The following is a 23468-nucleotide window of genomic DNA, read 5'->3' as shown; positions in this document are numbered from 1 at the left end:
CAGGGCACAGCACAGCCCAGGAGCAGAGGTGAGTGGGGACAGGGGGAGCACGGTGCAGCGCAGCACAGCTTGTCCGCACTCACCCTAGCTCTTGCTGCAGCAGCTCCAGGAGTAGCTGACAACAGCTGCCTGCACCAGGGCACAGCACAGCCCAGGAGCAGAGGTGAGTGGGGACAGGGGGAGCACGGTGCAGCGCAGTGGCTGCAGGCAGCTGGCGCCAGCCACTCCCAGGGCTCACCCCAGCAGGGGCTGGGGTGAGTGGGGCCCCCTAGTCCTTTCCCCTCCCCCCCTCAGACTTACCTACTTGGGTGCGGGTTGGGGGCACCTAAGCTGATTGCATAAGAGCAAATTTACCTCGCATATAACGAATTGTGGGTCTAAAAATGCTCATCGCGTAAGAGCGAATTCACATATACAGAACCCGCATAAATTGAGGGAAATCTGTAATAACTTTGAAGCTGCTTCCTATCACCCTGTTAATTGAAGGCATGGCCAGGGGTTTCTGTTGCTGGGAGCCCTGTCAATTGATTGGAGCTCCCAGCTGGGGGTGCCTGTGTGCACTCCTGAGCCTAGGAGCTATCAGCTGATGAGGGCCCCAGCTATGGGAGCATCCCATGCATCCCCAGCGCTGCGAGACTGCGGCTGCTGCAGTCTCCCAGTTCTGGAGGTGCACCACACCCCCTCTCCCCATGGTGCGGTGATCTCTTAGCCATGGGTGCACACCATGCACCCCTGCAACATGCACTCCATACCTTATTGCTGGTGCAGGGGGAGCCTGATCCTGGGTTCCCCCTGCACCAGCAAGAAGAGAACTCCTGGGGCTGGGAGCCCCCTCAATTGACAGAATTATTTCTTATACCTGCAAGCAAAAATATATAAAAGAATGTTAAAAAAATGATTCTTCTAAAACCTCATCCTCATGTAAGTGACATTTAAAATTAGTCCTTGCTATGCAGGATTTATGGATATTCATTTATTTCCCACTAAACATTTTCTACAGGTTTACTTGTTCTTGCAAAATTAATGGGAAGATTTATGGAAAAGGCACTGGAAATAGTAAACAGGAGGCAAAGTATGCTGCAGCAAAAGAAGCATATCACCGGTTAATGGATTCAGAAAATTCAAGGGTATGTGTTCCATGTCATCTGAACAGGGAAGTTTTATTTCTGCTTCCTCCATCTTTAAATCTACCTTCATAATCATTTGATTAAAAAACATATATTAGGTTTCATTTTGAGGGAAGAGAAACCCTTGCCTCAAAGATTTCTATTGATGATGGTACAGTGTAGTATAAGTAAAATTCATATTATATTCCTATATTTAATAGACTAGTGTTTTTAAAGTTAGCTGTCCAACTGCATGTGTTTATAAATAGCACTTTCTTACCTTCAGCCTTGGACACAGGTTATCATCTCATAAATAGAAGGAATTATCCAGTTATCTTAATGCATTTTTTAAAATCCAGTGTGTACTCAGACCCGGGCTTGCCTGTGTAACAAATGAGTTGTAACTAAAATATATAACTTAACAAAAGGTAGCAAGACCCAACTTTATTTTTGTATCTCAAGGGGAAAAGGTAACTATAATGCATCACTGCATAATTTTTAATACATAAAGCAATTAAATATATTACATTTAATGAATGTGTCATGCTATTACAGATTGCATGAAATTCTGGATGCTTTGAATAAAGATTCTTTTTAAGTGGCTGTTGGAATTTTAATTTTGAGTTTCCTCATTCTTTGGTTTCTTAAAATTGATATCACCCTGGTAGTTTTCTGCCTTTATCATGAACTTCATCATCGCTTATTACATGAAAATAAAATGATAGGAAAAGACAAGAAATTTCTTAGAGACAAGTTTTCATACAACTAAATTTGCAACACAAATTTTGGTTGCTCTTTACTTTGCTCACACAGTTATTGCATGTGTGTGCACACTGAAAAATTAGATTTTCTGTTAATATATTTGTATATGTACAAGCTTGTGCACATGCATCTAATTTTTCATATACATTATGACGTGAAGGTGACAACTGTGAAAGCTTTGCCCTTTAATTAACTATTATCATTATTATGTTCTGATTTTTAAAGGGGCTTTACTCTTGTCACTTCTCTCCTTTTTAACTCCTGTGAATGAGAGCATGTACTCTAGATATCTATTTGGTTTGTGGACATGATCAGGTCAAAGGACATTTTACATACTTTTTTATGCTCATATTTAATTGCAGATGTGGAAAGGGAGGCAAATTTAAAACCAGGAATAAAATTCCTGGCCACATGGAAGTCAGTGGAAAAACTCCAACTTAAGTAGAGTGAGGATTTCACCTCTTGTACTATGTTAAGCATATTTTTCCCATTTTAGAAAGGTGGCGCTTATAGCAGCAATTTTTTGACCGGCACATGTTAGGTAATTTGTTTATTTTGCAGACAGAGGACCAACCATCTATTGCCAGTTCCACAGCTGATGAATTTAGTGATACCAGTGAGTCAGTATCAAAGTAAGTTGAATCTGTTAATACTGTGATGCCTACCAAAGTATATTTGTTGCAGATAGACTGCCTGAGAGTTTTAGGCAATCTCTAACCCTGTCTTCAAATAAAATAAATGCATTTTAAAATTAATTTGTAATCACATTTTTAAATTAACTTTATTTGACATTTCTGTTTCTTTCTCTACAAACCAAGAATAAAGTTCAATAATGCAAGTACCTTTAACTTTTTCAGTATACATTATGGCTACTTGCAGATGTTTAAAAAAACAAAACAAAACAAAACAAAAAACCCTGTGCTTTCCTGGAAGAAGCAACATGTTAGTTTGACCCAGCTCTGCATTGTTTGTACAGATCAGGCACCTTATTTTATAGATCAGGTGCTTTAGTGGGGCTTTTTATTAGATAAAAGCATTAAAAAACCCCACTAAAGTGCCTGATCTATACAGACATTTGGTGAACTGGGTCTAACTAATGCAGTACCTCTTCTGGGCATGTGCTGGGCTCAGTGCAGGAACACACCAGATTTAAAAGTAAAGCACCGTTTTTGTTTTTTTTCTTAATGTCTGCAAGTAGCCTATGTGATATAAAGATTCTGCATTTTTTCCTGATTCTTTTCCATTAGAAGCATTTCTGTTAGTATGTGAAAGAAAAAATGTCACTTCATTAGATTTTTCTAGGAGCCTCTTTCTTCTTATGACTCTCTTTACAAGGAAACATTAATTTCTTATACCAAACTTATAATTTCTGCAGTACTATTTTTTTCATTTGCCATGAATGAGCAGGCATGACCTATTCATGGAAAATGAAGGGAAAATGTAGCAGAAAGTCAGTTGTGAGAAATTTTCCTTTCCTTGGACGGAGACCCTTGACATAGACCTAATATTCTAGTACTTATGGCAGTAGTTAATGTGAAAAATTGCCATACTCACATTTTCCCAGTTGTATTGTGCATTGTAAAAGAGCTGGTGTGTTCTGTGAGCTGGCTGCACTTCACTAAAATTTTTCCCTGTATCTAACTTGAATTAAAGATGAATACCTAACTGAATTAAAGATGGTAAATCACATTGACATCCTTGGATGAAATCCATTATAGAGATAAATAATGTGTTATTGTTATAAACTCTAATTAAATCACTACAACCATGGTATGACTGAAGTTTTGTAGTTTAAATTTGTTCACATTATCCTTTCTATATTATATCAAGAGTTGTAGTTTTGATTTATGAATTGTTTTAAGCAGATTCTGAAATTCATTTTTTCTTCTAGTTTTGCTTACTCTCTGAACTCAGTTGACACAGGAAAAACAAATGACAGTTCTTCATCTTGTCAGGTACAGTGGGGTAGTTTTCTTTCCATAATTCTGTTTTGGTCTATCATTATTGTTTCTATTGCTAATATTTTCTGTTAGTGAATATGAGGGTTAATTAACATTCTCAGATGCTTGTGACTATCACCAAAATATTAAAGTTGTACATAGGTTAAATAGAATATGCTATCATCTGTGACCTAAATTTTGGAAGTTCAAAAAGTATATCTGGTTTGCTGGCATGGGGTTCCAGGGTAGTATGTAGAGGTTTATTTTGTTTTGGGGAATAGCTCTAGGCTTCAGTTTAGTATTGTGATATGCCAGGGGCTTAAAGCTACAAACAATGTGGAGCCAAGTTTTCTGAAACTCCTTTGTACTTCACATTTCCCCACAAGAGTTAGCTGTTTCTTTTAGTAGCCTCTTAAAGCCAGAGCCAAGTGAGTTTTAGGAAATCAAATCAATTTCCTCCTTTTACCCATGAAGGTTAGCATGACAGCATGTATATCATTTTTATAAAATGAAGCAACATAACTAATGAGGGGCAACTGGGGTAGCAACTCTGGGTAACAGTTTTGTCAGGGGACACAAAAGCAGCTACCACCACATAGTAGCTGGCTATGCTGCCATAATTGGCATGGCAGCAGCCAACACTGCCCTGTGCATCATGGCTGCCCCAGGCACAGAGTTGCCCTGCTATGCTTGTGATAAAATGTTTGTTTTCACCATGATTTTTTCCATTATTACGATTTACATACTACAGGCTGATTTTTGTGGGTGGCATTAACAGCAACAGACCCATGGAAGCTAATGGAGCTGTGTTTGTATTTTACATGCAAATTAAATTATTTGAAAAGAATGATAATGCTATACCTGGCTTTCATATGAAATTTATATTGAGGTATAATACAAAGAAATTACTAGCAACTCAACATGACCATATCTATGGACAACTGTCAGCCACATCCTAAGCTATATTGTAAGTAATGAAACATAATGACATGTAAAAGTAATAAATACATACATTTTAGTCCTTTTTTTCTCTCTCTTTTGGTTTAGGCAATTTCCAGGAATGCTGTTGTGAAACCTAAGAGGTACACACTTATTTTGTATCTAGCTATTACATGTTCTAACATTATATTGCAAACCCTGTTTAGTTGCTTTTTCACTTGTCAAAATCAAATATATAAAATAGAATTCCACACACACAAGATTTCATTTAAAATTTTCTTTTATGTCTAAGAGGAGGAGTGACACTGGCACCTAAATTCTCACATCCAGAGACCAAGAAAAATAAGTACACAATGAATGAAAGGTGAGAAGAAGGTTTTACATAAGATTTAATGAGTGATTGCAGTGATGCAGTACACTAACAGGTTGGCATGTTTTTAAAAAAGGTGGGATAGAAAGAACTGTATTAATGAATGTATGCAAACTAACACTTGGGGTTAAGGCTGTATCTTAGCTTAGCTTACCTTAGTTTAGCTTATTTTGTTTATATCAGTCATTCCTAGCAAAATGTGGTGTTCTAATTTTGTCTCTTGAATGAAGTATTTTCTAAATATAAAAAAATCTCACTTGCTTAAATTTTGGCTCTCCTTGAGACTTGTGCTTGACCCTGTGCAGATGTGCTCCTGTAAATGACGCCTAACATTTTTCAGGGGTCACCCCATGCCTTGCAGGGTCAGATGGTCAGATACATACCTTTGAAATATAATGTTACGTAATTGTACTAAGAATGCTTTATATTTTCTCCCCTAAGATTTCTCAAGGATTTTGAAGGTATAGAGTTTATTGGTTCTGGTGGATTTGCGAATGTTTTCAAAGCAAAACACAAATACGATGAGAAAACCTATGCTATTAAACAAGTTGAGCTTGATGAGTAAGTACTGTACATTTATTTGCTTTTATTTAGGGAACAGTATCATTTAAATTGTTTATAATGCTACTGTAGCAATTTAAATATTTTCCCTTCTATATGATCCAGTTTTTTTTAACATTTGGATAAACTTTTTATAAAATTTTGTCATTGTTTCTCTTGTCATTGAGCCACTTACTGAAAAGACCATAATTCAGGGGTGGGCGAAATATGGCCTGCAGGCCGGATCCGGCCTGTCAAGTGACTGGAACTGGCCCATGGCTGCCACCTCAGCACTCTGCATGGGGCTGAGACCCACTGGTTCTCACTAGGGCAGCCTGTGCTGTGCTTCTGACCAGCACACACAGCTTCTAGCAGGGCTGTTCCCAGTACAGTGGCAGTCTGCCAGGTGCTGCATTGCTCCCCTTGCTCCTCCCACCTGGTGTGATGAGTAGCCACCTGCGGGTGGGCATTGGCAAGGTGTAGCGGGTGCACGTGCACCCCTGAGATTGGTGGTGCACCCCCTGCGATTGGTCGCTGCCACAGCTGCTGGTGGCGCCTGTTTGATGGTTGCCGCTTGCCATCATCATCCCCCACCGCAGCCAACACCGGTGGTGGCATCTGAGGGCAGTTGCCGATTGCTGCTGGCCACCGCCGCTGCTGCCGGAGGTGTCTGCAGGTAGTCGCTGACCACTGGTTGGCGCTCACCACCCTTCCCTCCCCCACACCGACACCGCTGTGGCCGCCTGCAGGAGCTCCCCACTTGCCGCCACCACCGCTGCCTGTGGGCAGTTGCCATGCCCCCCACAGCCTCTGGGCGCATGTGTCGTTCATGCAGGTGGGTGGAGCAGGTGGAAGGCAGTGGGGAGCGGGAGCTGGAGCTGGAGCCTGGCATGCTGAGGCAGGAGCTGCCTGGCTGAAGCTTCCCTGTTTGCTGGTCCTCAGTTTGCCAGTCTGTGGTCAGTTCCGGTCCACTGACTGGTCCGCAGTCAATTCTGGTCCATGGACCAGTCCACAGTCACTTCCAGTCTGTGGCTTGCTGGTCCACGATCTAAAAACGTTAAAAACTCCTGCCCTATGTGGTCCTCAGGCCCAAATAATTGCCCACCCCTACCCTAATTTAATGAACATCTGCAAGGGAGCAGAAAACTCATAAAGGAACTTATAATATTAAAGCAACCTTTTTGAATGTTCTACTTCAGAGTTTTACCAAGAGTTCGTGTACATTTTAATTAAGCGCTTCAAAAGCAAGTTATGACATAACCTTCTATCAATGTATATTATTTACAATACTTGATTTAAACAGCTTCATTGTCCGTTTCTTACTGGCTTTGTGTTCTTTTTTTTATTCTAACTGCAATTCTGAGAAGTAAATTAAATGTGAATTCTAGCTGTTCTTCAAATAAAGGATTTTAGTTTGTTTACAGGTGAGGTTAAAATCATTCATAAGATGAAAATACAGTAATTTAGAGAAGCTGGACATGTACAAGTCCGTAGTACTGGAAGCAATACATCTAAAGGTGCTGAGGGACTTGGCTGCTGTGATAGCAGAACTGCTGGTCCTTATCTTTGAAAACTTATGGTGACTGGGGAAGGTCCCAGATGATTGGAAAAGGGCAAATATAGTGCCTGTCTTTAAGAAAGGGAAGAAAGAGGATCCAGGGAACTACAGACTGGTCAGCCTCATCTCAGTCTCCAGAAAAATCATGGAGCAGATCCTCAAAGAATCTACTTCCAAGTACTTGGGAGAAGAAGGTGATCAGGAACGGTCAGTATGGATTCACCAAGGGCAAGTCATGGCTGACCAACCTGATTTCTTTCTATGATGATGAGATACTGGTGGTTGTGGTGCCCTTGATTTTAGCAAGGCTTTTGATATGGTGTCCCACACCAGTCTTGCAAGCAAGCTAAGGAAGTATGGGTTGGATGAATGGACTATAAGGTTTAGAAAGCTGGCTGGATTGTTGGGCTGAACAGGTAGTGATCAATCATTCGATGTCTTGTTGGCAGCCGGTATCAAGTGGAGTGCCCCAGGGTTGGTCCTGGAGCTGGTTTTGTTCAGTATCTTTTTTAATGATCTGGAAGGTGGGATGGAGTGTATCCTCAACAAGTTTGCAGATAATGCCAAGCTGGGGGGAGTAGTAGATATGCTGGAGGATAGGGCTAGGATTCAGAGAGACCTAGACAAATTGGAGGATTGGGCCAAAAGAAATCTTATGAGGTTCAACAAGGACAAGTGCACTTAGGATGGAAGAATCCCATGCACCGTTGCAGGCTTGGGATCAACTGGCTATGCAGCAGCTCTGCAGAAGAGGACCTGGGGATTACAGTGGACAATAAGCTGGATATGAGTCAACAGTGTACCTTTGAAGAAGGCTTACAGCATACGGGGCTGCATTAGTACAAGTGTTGCCAGCAAATCGAGGGAAGTAATAATTCCCCTCTATTAGGCACCAGTGAAGCCACATCTGGGGTAGTATCCAGTTTTGGGCCCCCCACTATAGAAAGGATGTAGATAAATTGGAGAGAGTCTAGCAGAGGGCAATGAAAATAGTTAGAGAGGGCAGGGGCACATGACTTAGGAGGAGTCTGAGGGAACTGGACTTCTTTAGTCTGCAGAAGAGAAGACTGAGTGGGGATTTAATAGCAGCCTTTAACTACCTGAAGTGGGATTCGAAAGAGGATGGAGCTAGACTGTTCTCAGTGGTGGCAGATGACAGAACAAGGAGCAATGGTCTCAAGTTGCAGCAAGGGAAGTTTAGGTTGGATATTAGGAAGAACTTTCTCACTAGGAGGGTGGTGAAGCACTGGACTGGTTTACCTAGGGAGGTGGTGGAATCTCCATCCTTGGAGGTTTTTAAGGCCTGGCTGGATAAAACCCTGGCTGGAATGATCTAGTTGGGGACGGTTCTGTTTTGAGCAGGGGGTTGCACTAGATGACCTCCTGAGGTCCCTTCCAACTCTAATTTTCTATGATAATTCTATTACTCTAATAAATATATGCCACAGTCCAACAGGTCTTTTTTAAATGCAGATATTTTTACTTAAGTCACTTTGTGTATAGAGACAAAAATTGAGGTATAGGCAGTCCTCAGACTTACGACATAATCAGTTCCTAAAAACCGCGTTGTAAGTCGAAACATTGTAACTCGGAACCGATTTTCTCATAAGAAACAATGTTATAAATGGGGGATTCATTTCTGAACCAAGGCCCGATACCCTATTTTCACCAAAAATACCCCAGAATTTTGTACTCGATCAATTATAGATGAATGATATAGCTACATTAATGTATTTATATTGTAAATAGTGATCATAATGATTTGGAAGGAATTCCTCGAGGTGACTTTGCTGGAATTTTTTACGGGCTCTTGGTTGGACTTTTTGAAGGGTTCTTGACTGGAGTCTTCTCAGGAGTCTCGGCTGCAGGTTTTTCTGGAGTCTTGTCTGCTTTCTTAAAGAAAGTGTCCAAGGAAGTTTGGACAGATGTTCTCCAGGGAGATGAGTGATACAGCGAATTTGTTCACTGGCATGGCATCACATTGGATCAAGCGTTGTAAAGTCGAAACTGATGTCAGAAAGTTGAAACAGGGTGTCAATTTATAAACGTTTATAAGTGCGAAACGTAACTCGAAACGTTGCAAGTTGAGGACTGCCTGTACTAAGTTATGTGCATTAATGTTTACAAGATTGGAATCTTTGCCTGCTAATTTTTTCTGTGTTAGCATGGATTGGACCCACTCTCTACATTGTTTATCTATGGTTTTCTTGGGGGTAAAAATGTCAGTACTTGGAGTGACTGAGCATACCACAGTAAAGGACAGGGATGCATAGAGAATAGAACACATTTTGTAGACATGATTTTCAGTTTCTATTTGAAAGTATATCTACTTTTAAAATAATCCAAAGTAGAGATATGAAACCGTAATGATTATTGTTGCTGCTTGATATCCTGTTTTTAATTTCTCTAGTACAATAAACTCTGGTAACCGGCACCTTACAAGGCAGTATACTCTGTTAGCCGGCATGCCGGCTTCAAAGGAAAAGTGAAACCGGAAGTGCCCACCATGGGGCATAACAGGTTGTGCGGGGCTGTGTAGGGCCCGCCTCCTTGTCCCGCGGGGTCTGCAGAGCCCACGGGAGGGTCAGCGATGCAGTGGGAGGGGTGGTGATGTGGTGGGAGGGGCGGAGGGACCCCCAGACATGGTGGGAGAAGCGGCGGCCCGGGCCACTCAATTAACCAGCATATTTTGTTATCCAGCGTCCCCCATTCCCAGGGGATGCTGGATAACAGAGCTTTTACTGTAATTTTTTATAGAAATGTTTCAGTTAAGTAATGGTAATATGTGTTTGTTTAAACAGTAAAGTAAAACGTGAAGTAGAAGCACTATCAAATCTCAGCCATGAAAATATCATAAGGTATTACACTTGTTGGTCTGGGGATGATTTCATCTTTGACGAGAACAATTCAAGGTAATTAAAAATCAACTCTGCAGTGCATTCACATTATTTAACTGAAATATCTAAATTGTTTTAATGATTTGATTTATATTTTTTCTTTTATAGTCAAAGGAATTGCCAATCATATTCTTGCCTTTTCATCCAAATGGAATTTTGTGAGAAAGGGACACTAACGAATTGGATTGATAAGCAAAGAGGGAAGCAACATAACCAGGGTGTCTCTCTAAACGGCCCGGGCCACTCAATTAACCAGCATATTTTGTTATCCAGCGTCCCCCATTCCCAGGGGATGCTGGATAACAGAGCTTTTACTGTAATTTTTTATAGAAATGTTTCAGTTAAGTAATGGTAATATGTGTTTGTTTAAACAGTAAAGTAAAACGTGAAGTAGAAGCACTATCAAATCTCAGCCATGAAAATATCATAAGGTATTACACTTGTTGGTCTGGGGATGATTTCATCTTTGACGAGAACAATTCAAGGTAATTAAAAATCAACTCTGCAGTGCATTCACATTATTTAACTGAAATATCTAAATTGTTTTAATGATTTGATTTATATTTTTTCTTTTATAGTCAAAGGAATTGCCAATCATATTCTTGCCTTTTCATCCAAATGGAATTTTGTGAGAAAGGGACACTAACGAATTGGATTGATAAGCAAAGAGGGAAGCAACATAACCAGGGTGTCTCTCTAAACATATTTAAACAAATAGTGAAAGGAGTGGAATATATTCATTCTGAAGGTTTAGTCCATAGAGACCTTAAGGTAAGCAGAATCAGACTCTTTGATGAGTAGACAGATATAAAGATAAGTATTGGATTTTCAGTTGTTTATTATTCAGGTGCATCCTTAAAAATTGTGCCCACAAGTATCATAGTTGACTTTTTCAACAACGAGGTGACTGCAAGGTCTTAACCAAGCAAATACACTGTTTAATAGCTCTACAAAAGAATTGTCAGCTAACATGCACATACTATGTACTAATTGTTCCTACACCCTAAGATTGCCAGTGACAGACACAGAAACATACTCTTTTGGGTACCGTAACTTCCTTTGGCAATAGAATTGCACAAAACTTTTTCCTTATACTAATAGTGATAGTTGCCCAATCTGTTTCCTGGTCTGGTGGTAGAAAAAAGGATTTGTTTGAAAGCCTTTTCTAACCATACCATAGAAGAAAACAAAAATTGTTTCAAACAGTAAAATCTGGTTAATTTGTCACTCCAAGGGGATTGGTAATGAAGACATATTATTCAGAAATAACTAATTATTAGCAGTTAGCCATTTTCAACTTTTTGTGAGATATTCTGTATGTTATATTAATACATGATAGAGAATGATATTTGACATTTACCACGAATAAAAATATATTATCCAAATTTCAAATACAAATTGTACACAATCTGGCTTGCCTGATGAATACTGTAAAATTATAAAGATAAAAGCTTGATGTACATTTTTTACTAGAAAAAAAATCACAGGGCTCACAAAACAAGAATTAAATGATTATAATGGAGTAATTAGTTAAAGATTTTTGCTTGTATACTTCTATGATTTTGTTGCCCAAATAGAAAATAATTTCGTAAAACTGAATGATTCATCATTTTGATGAGGCAGGAGAGACTGAACAACATTCAATGCTTTTTGAGAGGTGCTATAGAAGGCATTTCTTAAGCTGGCTAAATATCAGAAGCTATTGTGATTTAATATGGATGTATATTTAGAATGAATTACTTGCACTTTAACAGATGATGAATTAGCCAATTGTTTGTGTACAAATCAAAAGGAGTCTGTGTATTCAGTGTAGTGAGTAATAAGACCATGGTGATGACTTATACCAGTGAATAATTGTCCGGATTTCACTGTTCATACTAGTCAGTTCTAATTTCTTTGTTATATATGTATATTCCATTTTATATCCATGTCAGTTATTGCCACATTCTGTATAAAAACAAATGTATACTTTGAACAGCATGCTTTTTTTTTCTTTTGCACAATTTTTAATCCCTACAGAAAATGAATAACAATCATATTAATCTTCTGATCAAGTAAATATAAAATATTATAAAACAGCACAAAGGCTACAAGCAAAACACTTAGTAGTCAAAAAAATACCAAAATTCATGTTGTGTGTGCAACCTTAATTCACCCCTCTTGTGTCTATGTGTTAATAACATTGTATTTAATTAAAGAATTGCACGTGGTTTTTTCCACAGTAGGCCTGATGAACAGTGCTCATTTTGTGCTCATGTCTTTCTCCAGGATTGCTTTCTCATTCTTCATGGTGTTCATAATTAAGTTATCTGAATTTTTTACAAACATAAATTAATTTTCCATAATGCTTCTGTGAGAGGAGGAGACGGTATTATTATCCTCATTTTACAGAAGGGGAAGTCAGGCACAGAGAAATTAAAGTCAAAAGTATCTAGTTACTTTTGATGCCCAATCTGAAATGCCTAGATCTGTTTGTTTTTGTGGGGTTTTTTCAGAAGGATACAATTAATGATCTATAGAAAGTTTGATTGAAATGATTTACCTAGCATCATCTAGGAATCCCATGGCAGAGGCAGGGATAAAATTGAATTCCCCAGGACATTCAACATCTGTCTTGAGCCCTGCAATGTTCTTTTCTCTTATGGCTGTGACCAGCCTCATTTATAACATATCTTCCAACTACTTCAACATAAAAAAGAGGTTTTACAGACAACAGTCCCCTTTGCTACACCATCCTGATTCATTCTCAGAGCATGGTCATTCAGTGCAGAGAATGAGTCTGTAACTCTGTCTTTAATATGAGATTAAAGACTGCATCATAACACACATGCACAAATTTAGGAAAATGCGAGAATTAAGATTTTCACATCTGTGGCATCTTCCTAAATTTTGATTGTTCTATTTAGCAACTTTAAAGATGTTCTTTTAAGGCAGGTGTGTGTAATTTTTAGTTTTTAAAAAACAACAAGAAAAATAACAATTCTGTCACGTAGCATCATTGACAGTCACAATTGGTATTGGAGAGGAAAGTTTTGGATCCACTCCGTAGATTTGATAGAGGCTGTAATTCTCTAAGTTTATTAAAACTAGGAGAGGAGATGCTATGCCAGTTGGATTGCTGACATCAAGGAATTGGGCAATGCAGGAAAAGTGTTCATTTCTGACTCTGGAACAGTGTGTTGTTTGATAGGGCACCGTTTGACTTTTCCTCACACTTAACCTCTCCCTGATCATTGAAGCAGTCGTGGATTCAAATTTGGCTTGTGTGTTTAAAATCTGTCAGATTAACAAATTTTGTTTTTCATAAATGTAACTTCTCTAATCATTTCCCTGAATGTTTAGTAATTTTTCCACAGAGGGACACTTTGACACTTGCCGCTAAATTTTTGTCACACGAAAACTTACATTTTTCACTTGTTTTTTAGCCTCAGAACATATTCATTTCAAGGGAAGATAAAATAAAAATAGGTGACTTTGGACTTGTAACTTCAGTGAAGGATGAGCCTCGGACAAAAAACAAGGGAACAAAATCATATATGAGCCCAGAACAGGTACTGTTTTTTAACAGTTCTTGCCGGTTTAATAATACAACCTTGTTGTCCTAGTGTCTTCACAATTAGTCTGGCATTGCAAGCTCACTTTTGGCTATCATCTAACCTAATTTCACCAAATCTAAAACAATTTGCTTTAAGTTTCCTGGGTCTGCTTTTAAGTCAGGGTAGGCTTGAAGCAAACTGGACAAAACTATTGGGAAAAGCCATTAGGAAAAGATATGATCCCATCTTACTGTTGTCCCCTGTACTACAAAACTTGAAGTCAGCGGGATGATTATCCTTCCTAAAAAGCAGCCCACTGGCTTTCAATAGGCCACCGTTTAGATAATTTAATATACATTTGGTAACTCTGGCACATGGTTAGGAAAATCTTGGCTCTGTGTCTGAGCCCAACTCTAAAATGTAAACAGTTATTTATCTTAACAGTATGGCCCTATAGAAGGCTTAAAGTCTATGTAGGATATTTAATTTCATTTCACAGTGATATTGTCCCAGTCATGTAGTCATCTTAGGCCCAACTCCCTATGATTTCAAAGGGAGTTTTGCTCTTATAAGTACTGCATTAACTAAAATGCATTTTTTTTGTGTAAAAGGCATGCCTGGTTAATGTTGTTTGCATTATATTCTTCATAGGATGGAGACACTTATGAACAGGAAGTAGATATATATGCATTAGGATTAATTTTTTTTGAAATTCTCTGGATATTTCCCTCTGCCCATGAAAAAAATAAGGTAAGTTATTTTTAATTATTAATGAGAAATAGTTCAAGAGAAAACTATTTAAGGTGTACCAGTTTCTGTAGCTAACAGCACGCAAGGAAGTGATGTAGTTAACATCTTGCCCAGCTGTCCCTTGACTACTTAGCCCCAGTGATCAGGTATGCACTCACAGCTGGGTCAGCTGCAGGCAGCCTTTTGGTATGAAGCCAGAGAAGGGCTTGAGCTTGTACCACCACAGCGATAGCAAGATGTTATTGTCCCTCTGCTGCCATGGTTTATAGGAGTCTAATTTTAGCCACCCAGTCTACGTAGCAATAACTCTGTGGAAAAGTCAGAAGGGCAGAAAAAGTATACAACGCACACTAGTTCAAAGAACAGTGTTGCAGCATAATGAGCATGATAATGGGTTTTTCCAAAAGGCAAGATTCTCATGGGGATCATTAATTACCATAACATCTGCTGGGAAGGGACCAGCACTGAACAAGCAGTACAGCAAGTTCTTGGAGTGTGTAGGTACAGGTAGTCAAGAGGTCAGCTGGTGGGAAAGAAAAAAAACCAAACAACAAAACCAAACCAAACCAAAAAATACACAACCCACAAAAACCCCAGTTGCTGGAAATTGAAGTGCAGATTATATGTGAGAAATATGGTAAGAGCAATTTCTGTTAGTAACCAGCAAAAGTGAATGTAAAATCTGCATGGGACTGCCTGAGAGCAGAACAGTGAGCAGGCTTGGTTCCTTAGCTGTTGCTGCTCAGTTGCTTACTAAAAGTAAAGATTCATTTTGGATAAGCAGCTAGGAGAGAACCTGCAGCAGCACAGACCCAGGCCTTGAGGCCTGGGACTGCTAAGTAGCTAGGGAGGACTGCAGGGCAGAGGGGATCCAAACAACTTGTTAGACTGAACGGAAACCCCTGGGCCCCTTAGCAGTCAGGGCTTAGCTGTGGTAGAAGGGGCAGGGCTTGGCTGTATATAAGCTCAGCTTCTCAGGTAGGGCTGGAAGTCTAGTCCTCCAGGTGAAAGAACTGAGGATGGAGCTGGATGCCAGGGAAAAGGAAGTACCCTGGGAGCTGGGGGAATCCAGTCAGCTCCTTATGGAAGGACTGTGGAAACAGTTATAGCCCTGAGGGATTTGAATGAGTTGCAACCAGAGGGTTAGCACTTTAGGTTCCAGTTATTATTCCTGAGTGTGAGTTTTTAAACACTGGAGGACTGGCTTGTGCATATGGGGGAGGTGTGTGGAGGTCATATGGGGAGCCTGAGACGTCCAGTGTAGAGCCTTGTACAAGTCGGGGACCCCAGGGTGCTGCTGAACAAGACCAGCCTTGCCTGGGTCAGGTCACCCAGGGGCCAGCATAGAGGGTGAGAGCAGCCTTGCCAGTGTAAGGGACCCTAGGGACTGGTATAGAGAGCAAGACAGGGCTGAGGCCCAGGGACCCAGGGTCTGAGGCTATGGTCCTAGGCTAATGGGGCTCAGCCAGAGGAAGAGGACCAAAGCCAAGAAGGTTGAAGCCTAGACAGGTTTTTTGAGGCTGGAGGGGTCAGTATTGGTTTGGGGGAGGAGGCCCCCGCCAAGTAACAACTGAGAAGAGGTATTTGTGAGGCATGGACATGGCTATCGGGGCAGGTGGAGGCCATGATTATAGCCTCTAAGGCACAAATAGGGCTGTCTTAAAAGGGAAACATACCTCGTGGAGTTTGGGCCTTTGGGCAGTGGAGCCCTAAGGGCTGTAACATGAAGGAAGGGACCAAAGAGGAGGCTACCCTGGTTTCTGGAGGCAGCCTGCCCATTTAAATACTGTAAGATCAAGCTGTAGCAGGCAAAACATAGGAAGTGAGGGAGGCCAGGAAGCATGGGCAGGTGAGTCTGACCACCTGGGTGCATCAGGCGCTAGGAGCAGATTCCTCTAAGCCTGTCAAAAGAGGGAAAAGGGTATCTTTTTAGACATAACTTTTAGGTTCTGTAGGAAGTGTGTGGTTAGGGCTGCTCTATGCAGTGGAGACTTAGACATTTCTAGAAGGCTGACACAAAAATGTGATACGTTACAGATGACTGCTTATGATTAGGGCCCTAAGAATATTGCAATTTTGTGGACTGCGCAGAAACCACGACATTTGCCCCACACCGCGATTTTAAAGGGTTGTGAGCATAGGTGGTGGAAGGCCGGGGCTAACGGGGCTTAGCCCTCTCAAACGTGAGGCAGTGCAGAGGGCCACAGGGCAGTGTGGGTGCAGGCTTCGGGTGGCTGCAGTGAGCGGGGAGGGGCATGCACAGATAGACATGGAGCCTGAAGGTGGCCAGGATTGCAGTCAGATGACATGTGGAGCACTGCCCACCACCACAGGTAAGTCAGGGAAGGGGCATGGGGGGCAGGGGCAGATTGAGGCCCCCCACAGTGAGGGAGGGAGTGGGGCAAAAACAGGGGCAGGGGCTGGGGTGAGTGGAGTCCCAGGGCTGGTGGTAGGACGCTTAGACCCTGGGTGGCTTGTCCAGAGCTGGGAGGTGGTGGTGGGGAGGGGAGAAGGGGCTCCCACTGCTGCACGCACCTCAGGAGAGGCCCAGGGGATATGTGCCCCCTGGATATGTGCATGGGGCGGAGGTGGACTGCCCGCTGGGCTCTATGCCCCACTGCTGCTGCCCTGGGAGCCAGCTGCCACACGCAACACCATGTGCCTGCCACTGTCAGCTCCCAGGGCAGCAGCAGCATGCAGAGCCCAGCCCGCAGCAATAAGCCACGTCTACCCTGCGCACAGATCTGGGGGTCACATGCCCCCTGGGCCTCTCCAGAGATGCACGCAGTCCCGGGAGCACCCCCGTGTCCCTGGACAAGCCACCTGGGCTCTGAGCATCCCACCACCTGCCTCAAGGCCCCACTCACCCCAGCTCCTGTCCCTGCCTCTGCCCCATTCTCTCTCTCACAGTGGGGGTCTTGATCTGCTCCCCCCTTCCCCCACTCCCCTTCCCCTTCTTCATCTAACCTGCTGTGGTGGGCAGTGCTCTGCAGTTGTCTGGCTGCAATCCCTGGCCTTCTGCTGTCTATGGCTTTGTGCCTGCCTGCCACGTGTGTGGGGGAAGTATCATTTTTCATGGAATATTCATGCAACTACTGGGACCCATTTGCCAAGATCAGTGGTAGTTCTGTGAATATTCTGTGAAAACTGATACTTTATCTGCACACATAGTGTGAATTTTTTACAAGAAATCCACAATTTTCTCAGGGCCCTACTTATGATCAGCTGGCACAATCAGGTTAAAAGTAAGATGATCTGTAAAAAAATCAGAGCAACAGTGAGAGGCATCATAGAGAAGAAAGCTTCAGTTGCTTGGACACATCTGCTGGAAAGAATGTAATCTTTTGCTTGTCAGAAGGCAGAAAGCAGACTAAAAGGTGGGAACAGGCACAACGTAGCATGGATCTAAAGACTCTATGCGCTTAAGTGTTACACAGAGCACAGTGCATAGGTTTAAAGTACAAGATGCGACTGGGCCCTGTGATCATTAGGATGGAATAATATCTTTCCTATCTGAAGTTTGCCTTCTAGATCAGGGATGGAGAACCCCTTTGCCCTGAGCATGCTACTTCAGTTTTTGAAAGCAGTAACATCACTAAATCCTAAAACCAGGTTAATATTGATTGGAATATCAGTTTTTGATTCAGATTCCTACAGTTTTAGAAGCAATGTAGCCATGTATATGTGTGTTTGAAAGAGAGAGACTGAGTGAATGTGTGCATGGAAGTGGAGGGGAGAAGTGCTGTTTGTATCTGCTTTGTGAGCAAGTAGCAGTGATGTCAGCAGGGGCAGAGATTTTTTTCATGAGGTAGGAGGGGTACAGAGCCACTGCTTTTAATCTTAAAAATTCTGAGAGCAAAATATTAACATAACTAGGTTCTATGGAACATGAAGCTCTCAAAAGGAAAAGTGAACTAACTCAAAGCTTTACATAGTATTTTTAAAAAGCATCTTATAGCCAAATTTTCACTACTTTTTTTGATAACTGCTGTATTTTGAAGACTTGCTGGCTCCATACTGCTACATTTACTGGTATTAAGTTTTCATACATTATATGGTTCAGAATCACTTAAAGAAATAGGAAGTTATACTAAAATACTATTTGATGTGACTTCCAGTTGTGGCCGGAAATAAGAAAAGGCACATTTCCAGGTGCTTTCATCACTCAGTTTAATGCAGAGGTACAGTAGAACACTTTATTTCTCTTTAAATGCTTTTCACATTAAATCGCACTCAGTATTTCATTTCCTATATTTATTGTATCGTGATATTTTTCTTTTGCAGAAATACATCATTGACCAACTGCTTTCAGCAGACCCTAAAAAGAGACCTGCAGCATCCAAGATATTGGACCTTTTGAAAATCACTTCTAAAAATAGTGTTACTGCCTCACACACTCATTAATCTGCTTTTAAAGAAACTTTCTCACTCTGTTTAGATATGGATATTGATTTCTTTCAAAATTGGAGAAAAACAAGCTTATTTAGTACCCTTGACCAAACCTTTGGGTTGTGGGAATGAAAGCTGCTTTTATGATGTGGTTAGGACAAATTGCTATTTACAAAGACCTTGGAATGAAATAGAGCGTGGGGTCCTCATACTTTCTCTCATCTAAGAGCTTGTGGTCGGTACCCTCTTTCACAAGCAGATAAGCAGAATCATGGACCCATGGTCATTTTCTTCCAGTGTTGTGGAGCATTAGTTCATGGTACTTGAGAAGAAAACGGGAAAGTTCCTTTTTGTGGTGTCTGGTATGGAAAAGCATGGAGGGGACCAAATCTGACCCTTAATGTTGCTGCTGCTCCCGGTTTATAATTGCTTGCTTTATCACAGTAATTCAATAGTCATTTCATAGTCACAGTATAATAGTCATTTAATTTTGTGTCACCAAGAAATATAAACATTTCTATTTCAGAGAATTTAGGAAAGCTTCCAACAGTGTTTCAGCTGCACTACTGGAAGTCTTATTGGAGAGCAGGCTTTTATGGCTTCTGCTGCCTTCATTGTTTCTCAGCGTCTGCTAAAAGCCTGGAAGCTGCTCCAGACAAGGTCTCTGTGTTGTGCTGGTAACCTAGCTGTAATAGTATTTTATAATTAACAAGTGCTGTTCCCAAAGCTTTGCTGATGCTAACACATGAAGGAAAAATTTGGGGCCTCTTCAAGTGCATCACAAACTGATTTTATTCCTAGTATACTCTATTGAAAACTGAAGATGAGTTAGCATGTGCCAAATGGAAAAAGGATAAGAAAGACATTTCTAAAGACTGTAAGCTTTTAAATTTTTCTTTATACCACAAAGGTAATATACTAACAAATTGCTGTTGCTAAACAGTGTTGCAGTAAATTAGGAGAGCTTTTCAAACAGTATGCGGAATTTAAAGTCACTTAATTCATTTTTATTCTCAAAGGAATTTTAGTGAGCTCCATAGAAGCTTGATGATGTGCCAAGTTAACAGAACTTATTGGTTTGTTTATATCAGAGAAGCCTGGGATTTGAATCTGAAATGAAAAATCTACCGCACCTAAGGCCCCTTTGTTGGGTCTAAGATATCCTTTTAGTAGCAGCTGCAATGAGCAGTGTGGCCTACAGTCTCTATTGACTATAGAGGAGAGGCTAAGGGACCTGAACCTGTTCAGCCTCCACAAGAGGAGTCTGGGGGCGGGGAGGCATCTAGTGGCTGTTTACAAACTAGTCAGAGGGGACCAGCAGGCATTGGGAGAGTCCCTGTTCCCCCGAGCTCTACCAAGAGTGACAAGAAATAATGGTCACAAGCTGGCTGAGGGTAGATTCAGGCTAGACATCAGGAGGCGCTACTTCACTGTCAGGGCGGCTAGGATCTGGAACCACCTTCCAAGAGAAGTGGTGCTGGCTCCTACCCTGGGGGTCTTTAAATGGAGGCTGGATGAACACCTTGTCAGGGTCGTTTGCCCCCGGTACTCTTTCCTGCCATGGCAGGGGGTCGGACTTGATGATCTGCTCAGGTCCCTTCCGACCCTACCAACTATGAAACTATGACTACTCAGGGTTAGAGCCTGTGGGTAGATGTGCTGTATCTGCTCTACGTGTGCCGACTCCCAAGCCCAAAGCAGTGTAGTGCTCAGCTGTGCCTCAGCAAAGTTTGTTGGTGTGCCTGCAGTACCATACTAATTCAGCTGCCATTTCCCATTCAGAAGCTAGCAAGCTCAGAGGTGCCCTATCTCAGCACGAGGTCACTTTATAGACATACCTTGTGATACTCCTTACCTCCATCATCATGTGTGGCACCTGGAATATGTTTCCAGGTATAATGCAGTGTGATGGTGTACAGATACTCAAGGTAAGGCAGGCACGAGGAACTGTCACTGCAGTGCTCCACACAGGCTAATATACTTGGCTAGGAAGGGCATATTAGCATAGGTGGAATGTGAGCCTGACATGGCTATCCAGTTTCCATTACTTGAACTAACTCAGTGGTTTTGACACAGCTCTGCATTAGACTTAGTATGGAGATGAATTCCAGGAAGGCACGTAAAACAGACCAAGTGGATGAAAGGGAGAATGATAGAATCAAAGGACCGGAAGGGACCTGCAAGATTGAGTCTGGTCCCCTGCCACGGGCAGGAAGTTATTGGGCTCAAACGAGCTCAACAAGATGCTTGTCCAGTCTCATCTGGAACACCTCCAAGGATGGTGACTGCACCACACTCCCAACAGAGGTGGTGCAGTCACCATCCTTGGAGGTGTTCCAGATGAGACTGGACAAGCATCTTGTTGAGCTCGTTTGAGCCCAATAACTTTCTGCCTGTGGCAGGGGACTGGACTGGATGATCTTGCAGGTCCCTTCCAGTCCTTTGATTCTATGATTCTCCCCTACATCCACCTGGTGTGCTTTACTTGCTCCTACATCTGTATGCCAGCATGGCCATAACCTGTGAGTTCTCTGCCCTGGGCAAAACTCTCCTGCCATATGGGATGCGAGTCTTACTTACCCGGGTTGTCCCAGCACATGGCTCCTCAGGCTGGGTGGTGCAGGGCTGCTGTGGCAAAGACTGGCTGGGGCATTATTCTAACACCTGCTTTAAATCAGTGCCTGAGGCTGCTGCCCCATTTGCCTTTAGTTGTACTGTTGGTTACCAAACCCTATAAGGAATGGTATTTGTAGTTAGGGGAGATTGTAGTGCTTTTAAATCAATGAAGGCACATCCAGTAGAGTGGAGCGGCATAGTGAGAGCTCAGTAAAATAGTCTCCTGCCATCAATGTTGCTCAAGCCTTTCCCTCTTTTCAATGTTATCCCAACTCTGGTTCTACAAAAGGAGAGGGGAAGGGCTGCTGTTTGGAAGCACACAGAAGCTGTTATGCTTTACAAGTTACATGTATAGAAGTCTGTATTGATACAAGTGAGATATATTGTCCCAGTTTGAACCCTGGCTAAAGCAAGCCTTGTCAATGCCCTCCCCCTCCCACCCCCAAGACAGCCAAGACAGTATTCACTTTGGCTGTTAACATTAGGCTAGAACAGGGTTAGGCAATGTTTTTTGGCCGGAGTGCTGAAAAAACCACAATGTCTACTTTGGAAGGTGCCGGAGTGCCGACATGCTGGAGCCCGGAGCAGCTATTTGCAGCCTCCCGGCTGGAGCCAGCCCACAAAGCCTGGTCTGCTTGCAGCAGGGCTTGCAGCCTCCCAGCCACCTGCTGGGACCAGGCTGGGCTCTGTGGCTGGCAGCAGCTGCTTAGAGCCTGGGCTGGCAGTGGTGTGCCGAGCAAAATGGCCTTGTGTACCATGCTCGGCACACGTGCCAGGGGTTGCTGACCCCTGGGCTAAAACATAGGATAGAATTTAGCTATGTATTTTAAGCACTTCTGAATTTTTTGTAGCCACATTTCAGTGATTTCACTTCCCTGCTTTACCTGTGAAAAGCTGAAGGGTGTTTTGATGTTTTAGGCATTTCAAAAGATTGTAAGGGAGAGGGTTGGTCTCAAAATTTTTAAGAACTGATTAAACAAATGCTTGTCTAAGATGGTTTAGAGAGGGGTTATCCTATCTATGCTTGGGGATATAGTTGAGGATGGTCCTGCTTTGAGCAGGGGTTTGAATTAGGTGGCCTGAGGTCCCTTCCAATCCTAATGTTCTATAATTGTATGATCCTGCCTTCAGCAGGGGGTTGGCCAAGATAATCTCCTGAGGTGCCATCCAGTCCTGCTTTCCTACTAGCAATCCGTTTGTCTATCAGAATAAATCACTGTATGCCTTTTTAAAAGATACATGGTAGCATATGCATTCCTAATTTTGTGCTTTGTTGAAATCTAGTAATAAAAAACTTTATTGCTAATCTGTGACTGTTTGTTTTTACATAGTCAGTGTTTTAAATTTGCATTCATCTGTAACAAACCAGATTATTTTTATTTCACTATATTTTAATGAATATGAACACTTTCTTCACAATTAAAAGAAAATAACTTTCCTGTTTAAGACTAATTTATGTAACCTAGTGACGCAAAGTGCAGGTGAGACTATTGTGGCACAAAGAAAATAACTACTTTTAACTTTTTTTCCCCTCAGAGTCAGACCTATATCCTACTAGCATATTCTCTACTGGCAACGAAATTTAACGACACACTTCAGCCACATATTCATTAATTTCAGAAGAACCACAGTGGTAACATGTCAGTTGTCACATTCATCCCAAAACTGAGTCACCTTTGGGGTTCACTGTCTGGCATACATGGATGTCCTAATTTACTCCTCTGGTGTTTAGTCTCTGTTTGTAGCTAGCGTGGAGCTGGGTTCAGTTTGGTGATTTTCATTATCTCTGTGTATTATATTTGATATAAGTGTATTTAATAGTGAAACTGGAAGATAATCATGAAGTATTTAAGTGCACATCGAAGGCATTGTCTGCCTGTGATGGGGAAAATCCACTTCACAATAGAGAAGCAACTGAGAATAATGGCCCTTTAGCCAGAAGAGCTCCAGGTGTCTCAGGGAGGCCAAGGATACAGGGTTTAGCCATGTTGGTTTACAGGCAAAAATACTCAGAACTCTTAGTAGGTGATATTTTTTATTAGATCAACGAAATAGTTGCAAAAAA

At 41.8% G+C, this 23468-nt stretch overlaps 1 protein-coding gene across 1 annotated transcript in view; it reads left to right on the top strand.

Annotated features, from left to right (window-relative positions):
* EIF2AK2 (eukaryotic translation initiation factor 2 alpha kinase 2) overlaps window positions 1-20127 on the top strand; it is a 48690-nt gene extending 28563 nt beyond the window's left edge. Inside the window, exons 5-16 of the mRNA XM_014517330.2 lie at window positions 1001-1127; window positions 2430-2500; window positions 3760-3823; window positions 4856-4890; window positions 5040-5111; window positions 5559-5678; window positions 10017-10127; window positions 10691-10883; window positions 13538-13663; window positions 14300-14398; window positions 18517-18579; window positions 18683-20127. Coding sequence (XP_014372816.1) covers window positions 1001-1127; window positions 2430-2500; window positions 3760-3823; window positions 4856-4890; window positions 5040-5111; window positions 5559-5678; window positions 10017-10127; window positions 10691-10883; window positions 13538-13663; window positions 14300-14398; window positions 18517-18579; window positions 18683-18802 — 1201 coding nt within the window. The 3' untranslated portion in view covers window positions 18803-20127. The remainder of the gene's footprint in view (window positions 1-1000; window positions 1128-2429; window positions 2501-3759; window positions 3824-4855; window positions 4891-5039; window positions 5112-5558; window positions 5679-10016; window positions 10128-10690; window positions 10884-13537; window positions 13664-14299; window positions 14399-18516; window positions 18580-18682) is intronic.
* The last annotated feature ends 3341 nt before the right edge of the window (window positions 20128-23468 follow it).

Source organism: Alligator sinensis, unplaced genomic scaffold, assembly GCF_000455745.1.
Source record: "Alligator sinensis unplaced genomic scaffold, ASM45574v1 scaffold489_1, whole genome shotgun sequence".
NCBI classification, from domain to species: domain Eukaryota; kingdom Metazoa; phylum Chordata; order Crocodylia; family Alligatoridae; genus Alligator; species Alligator sinensis.
Note: the sequence above shows the minus strand (reverse complement) of the source record. Positions and strands in the feature narration are given on the sequence as shown.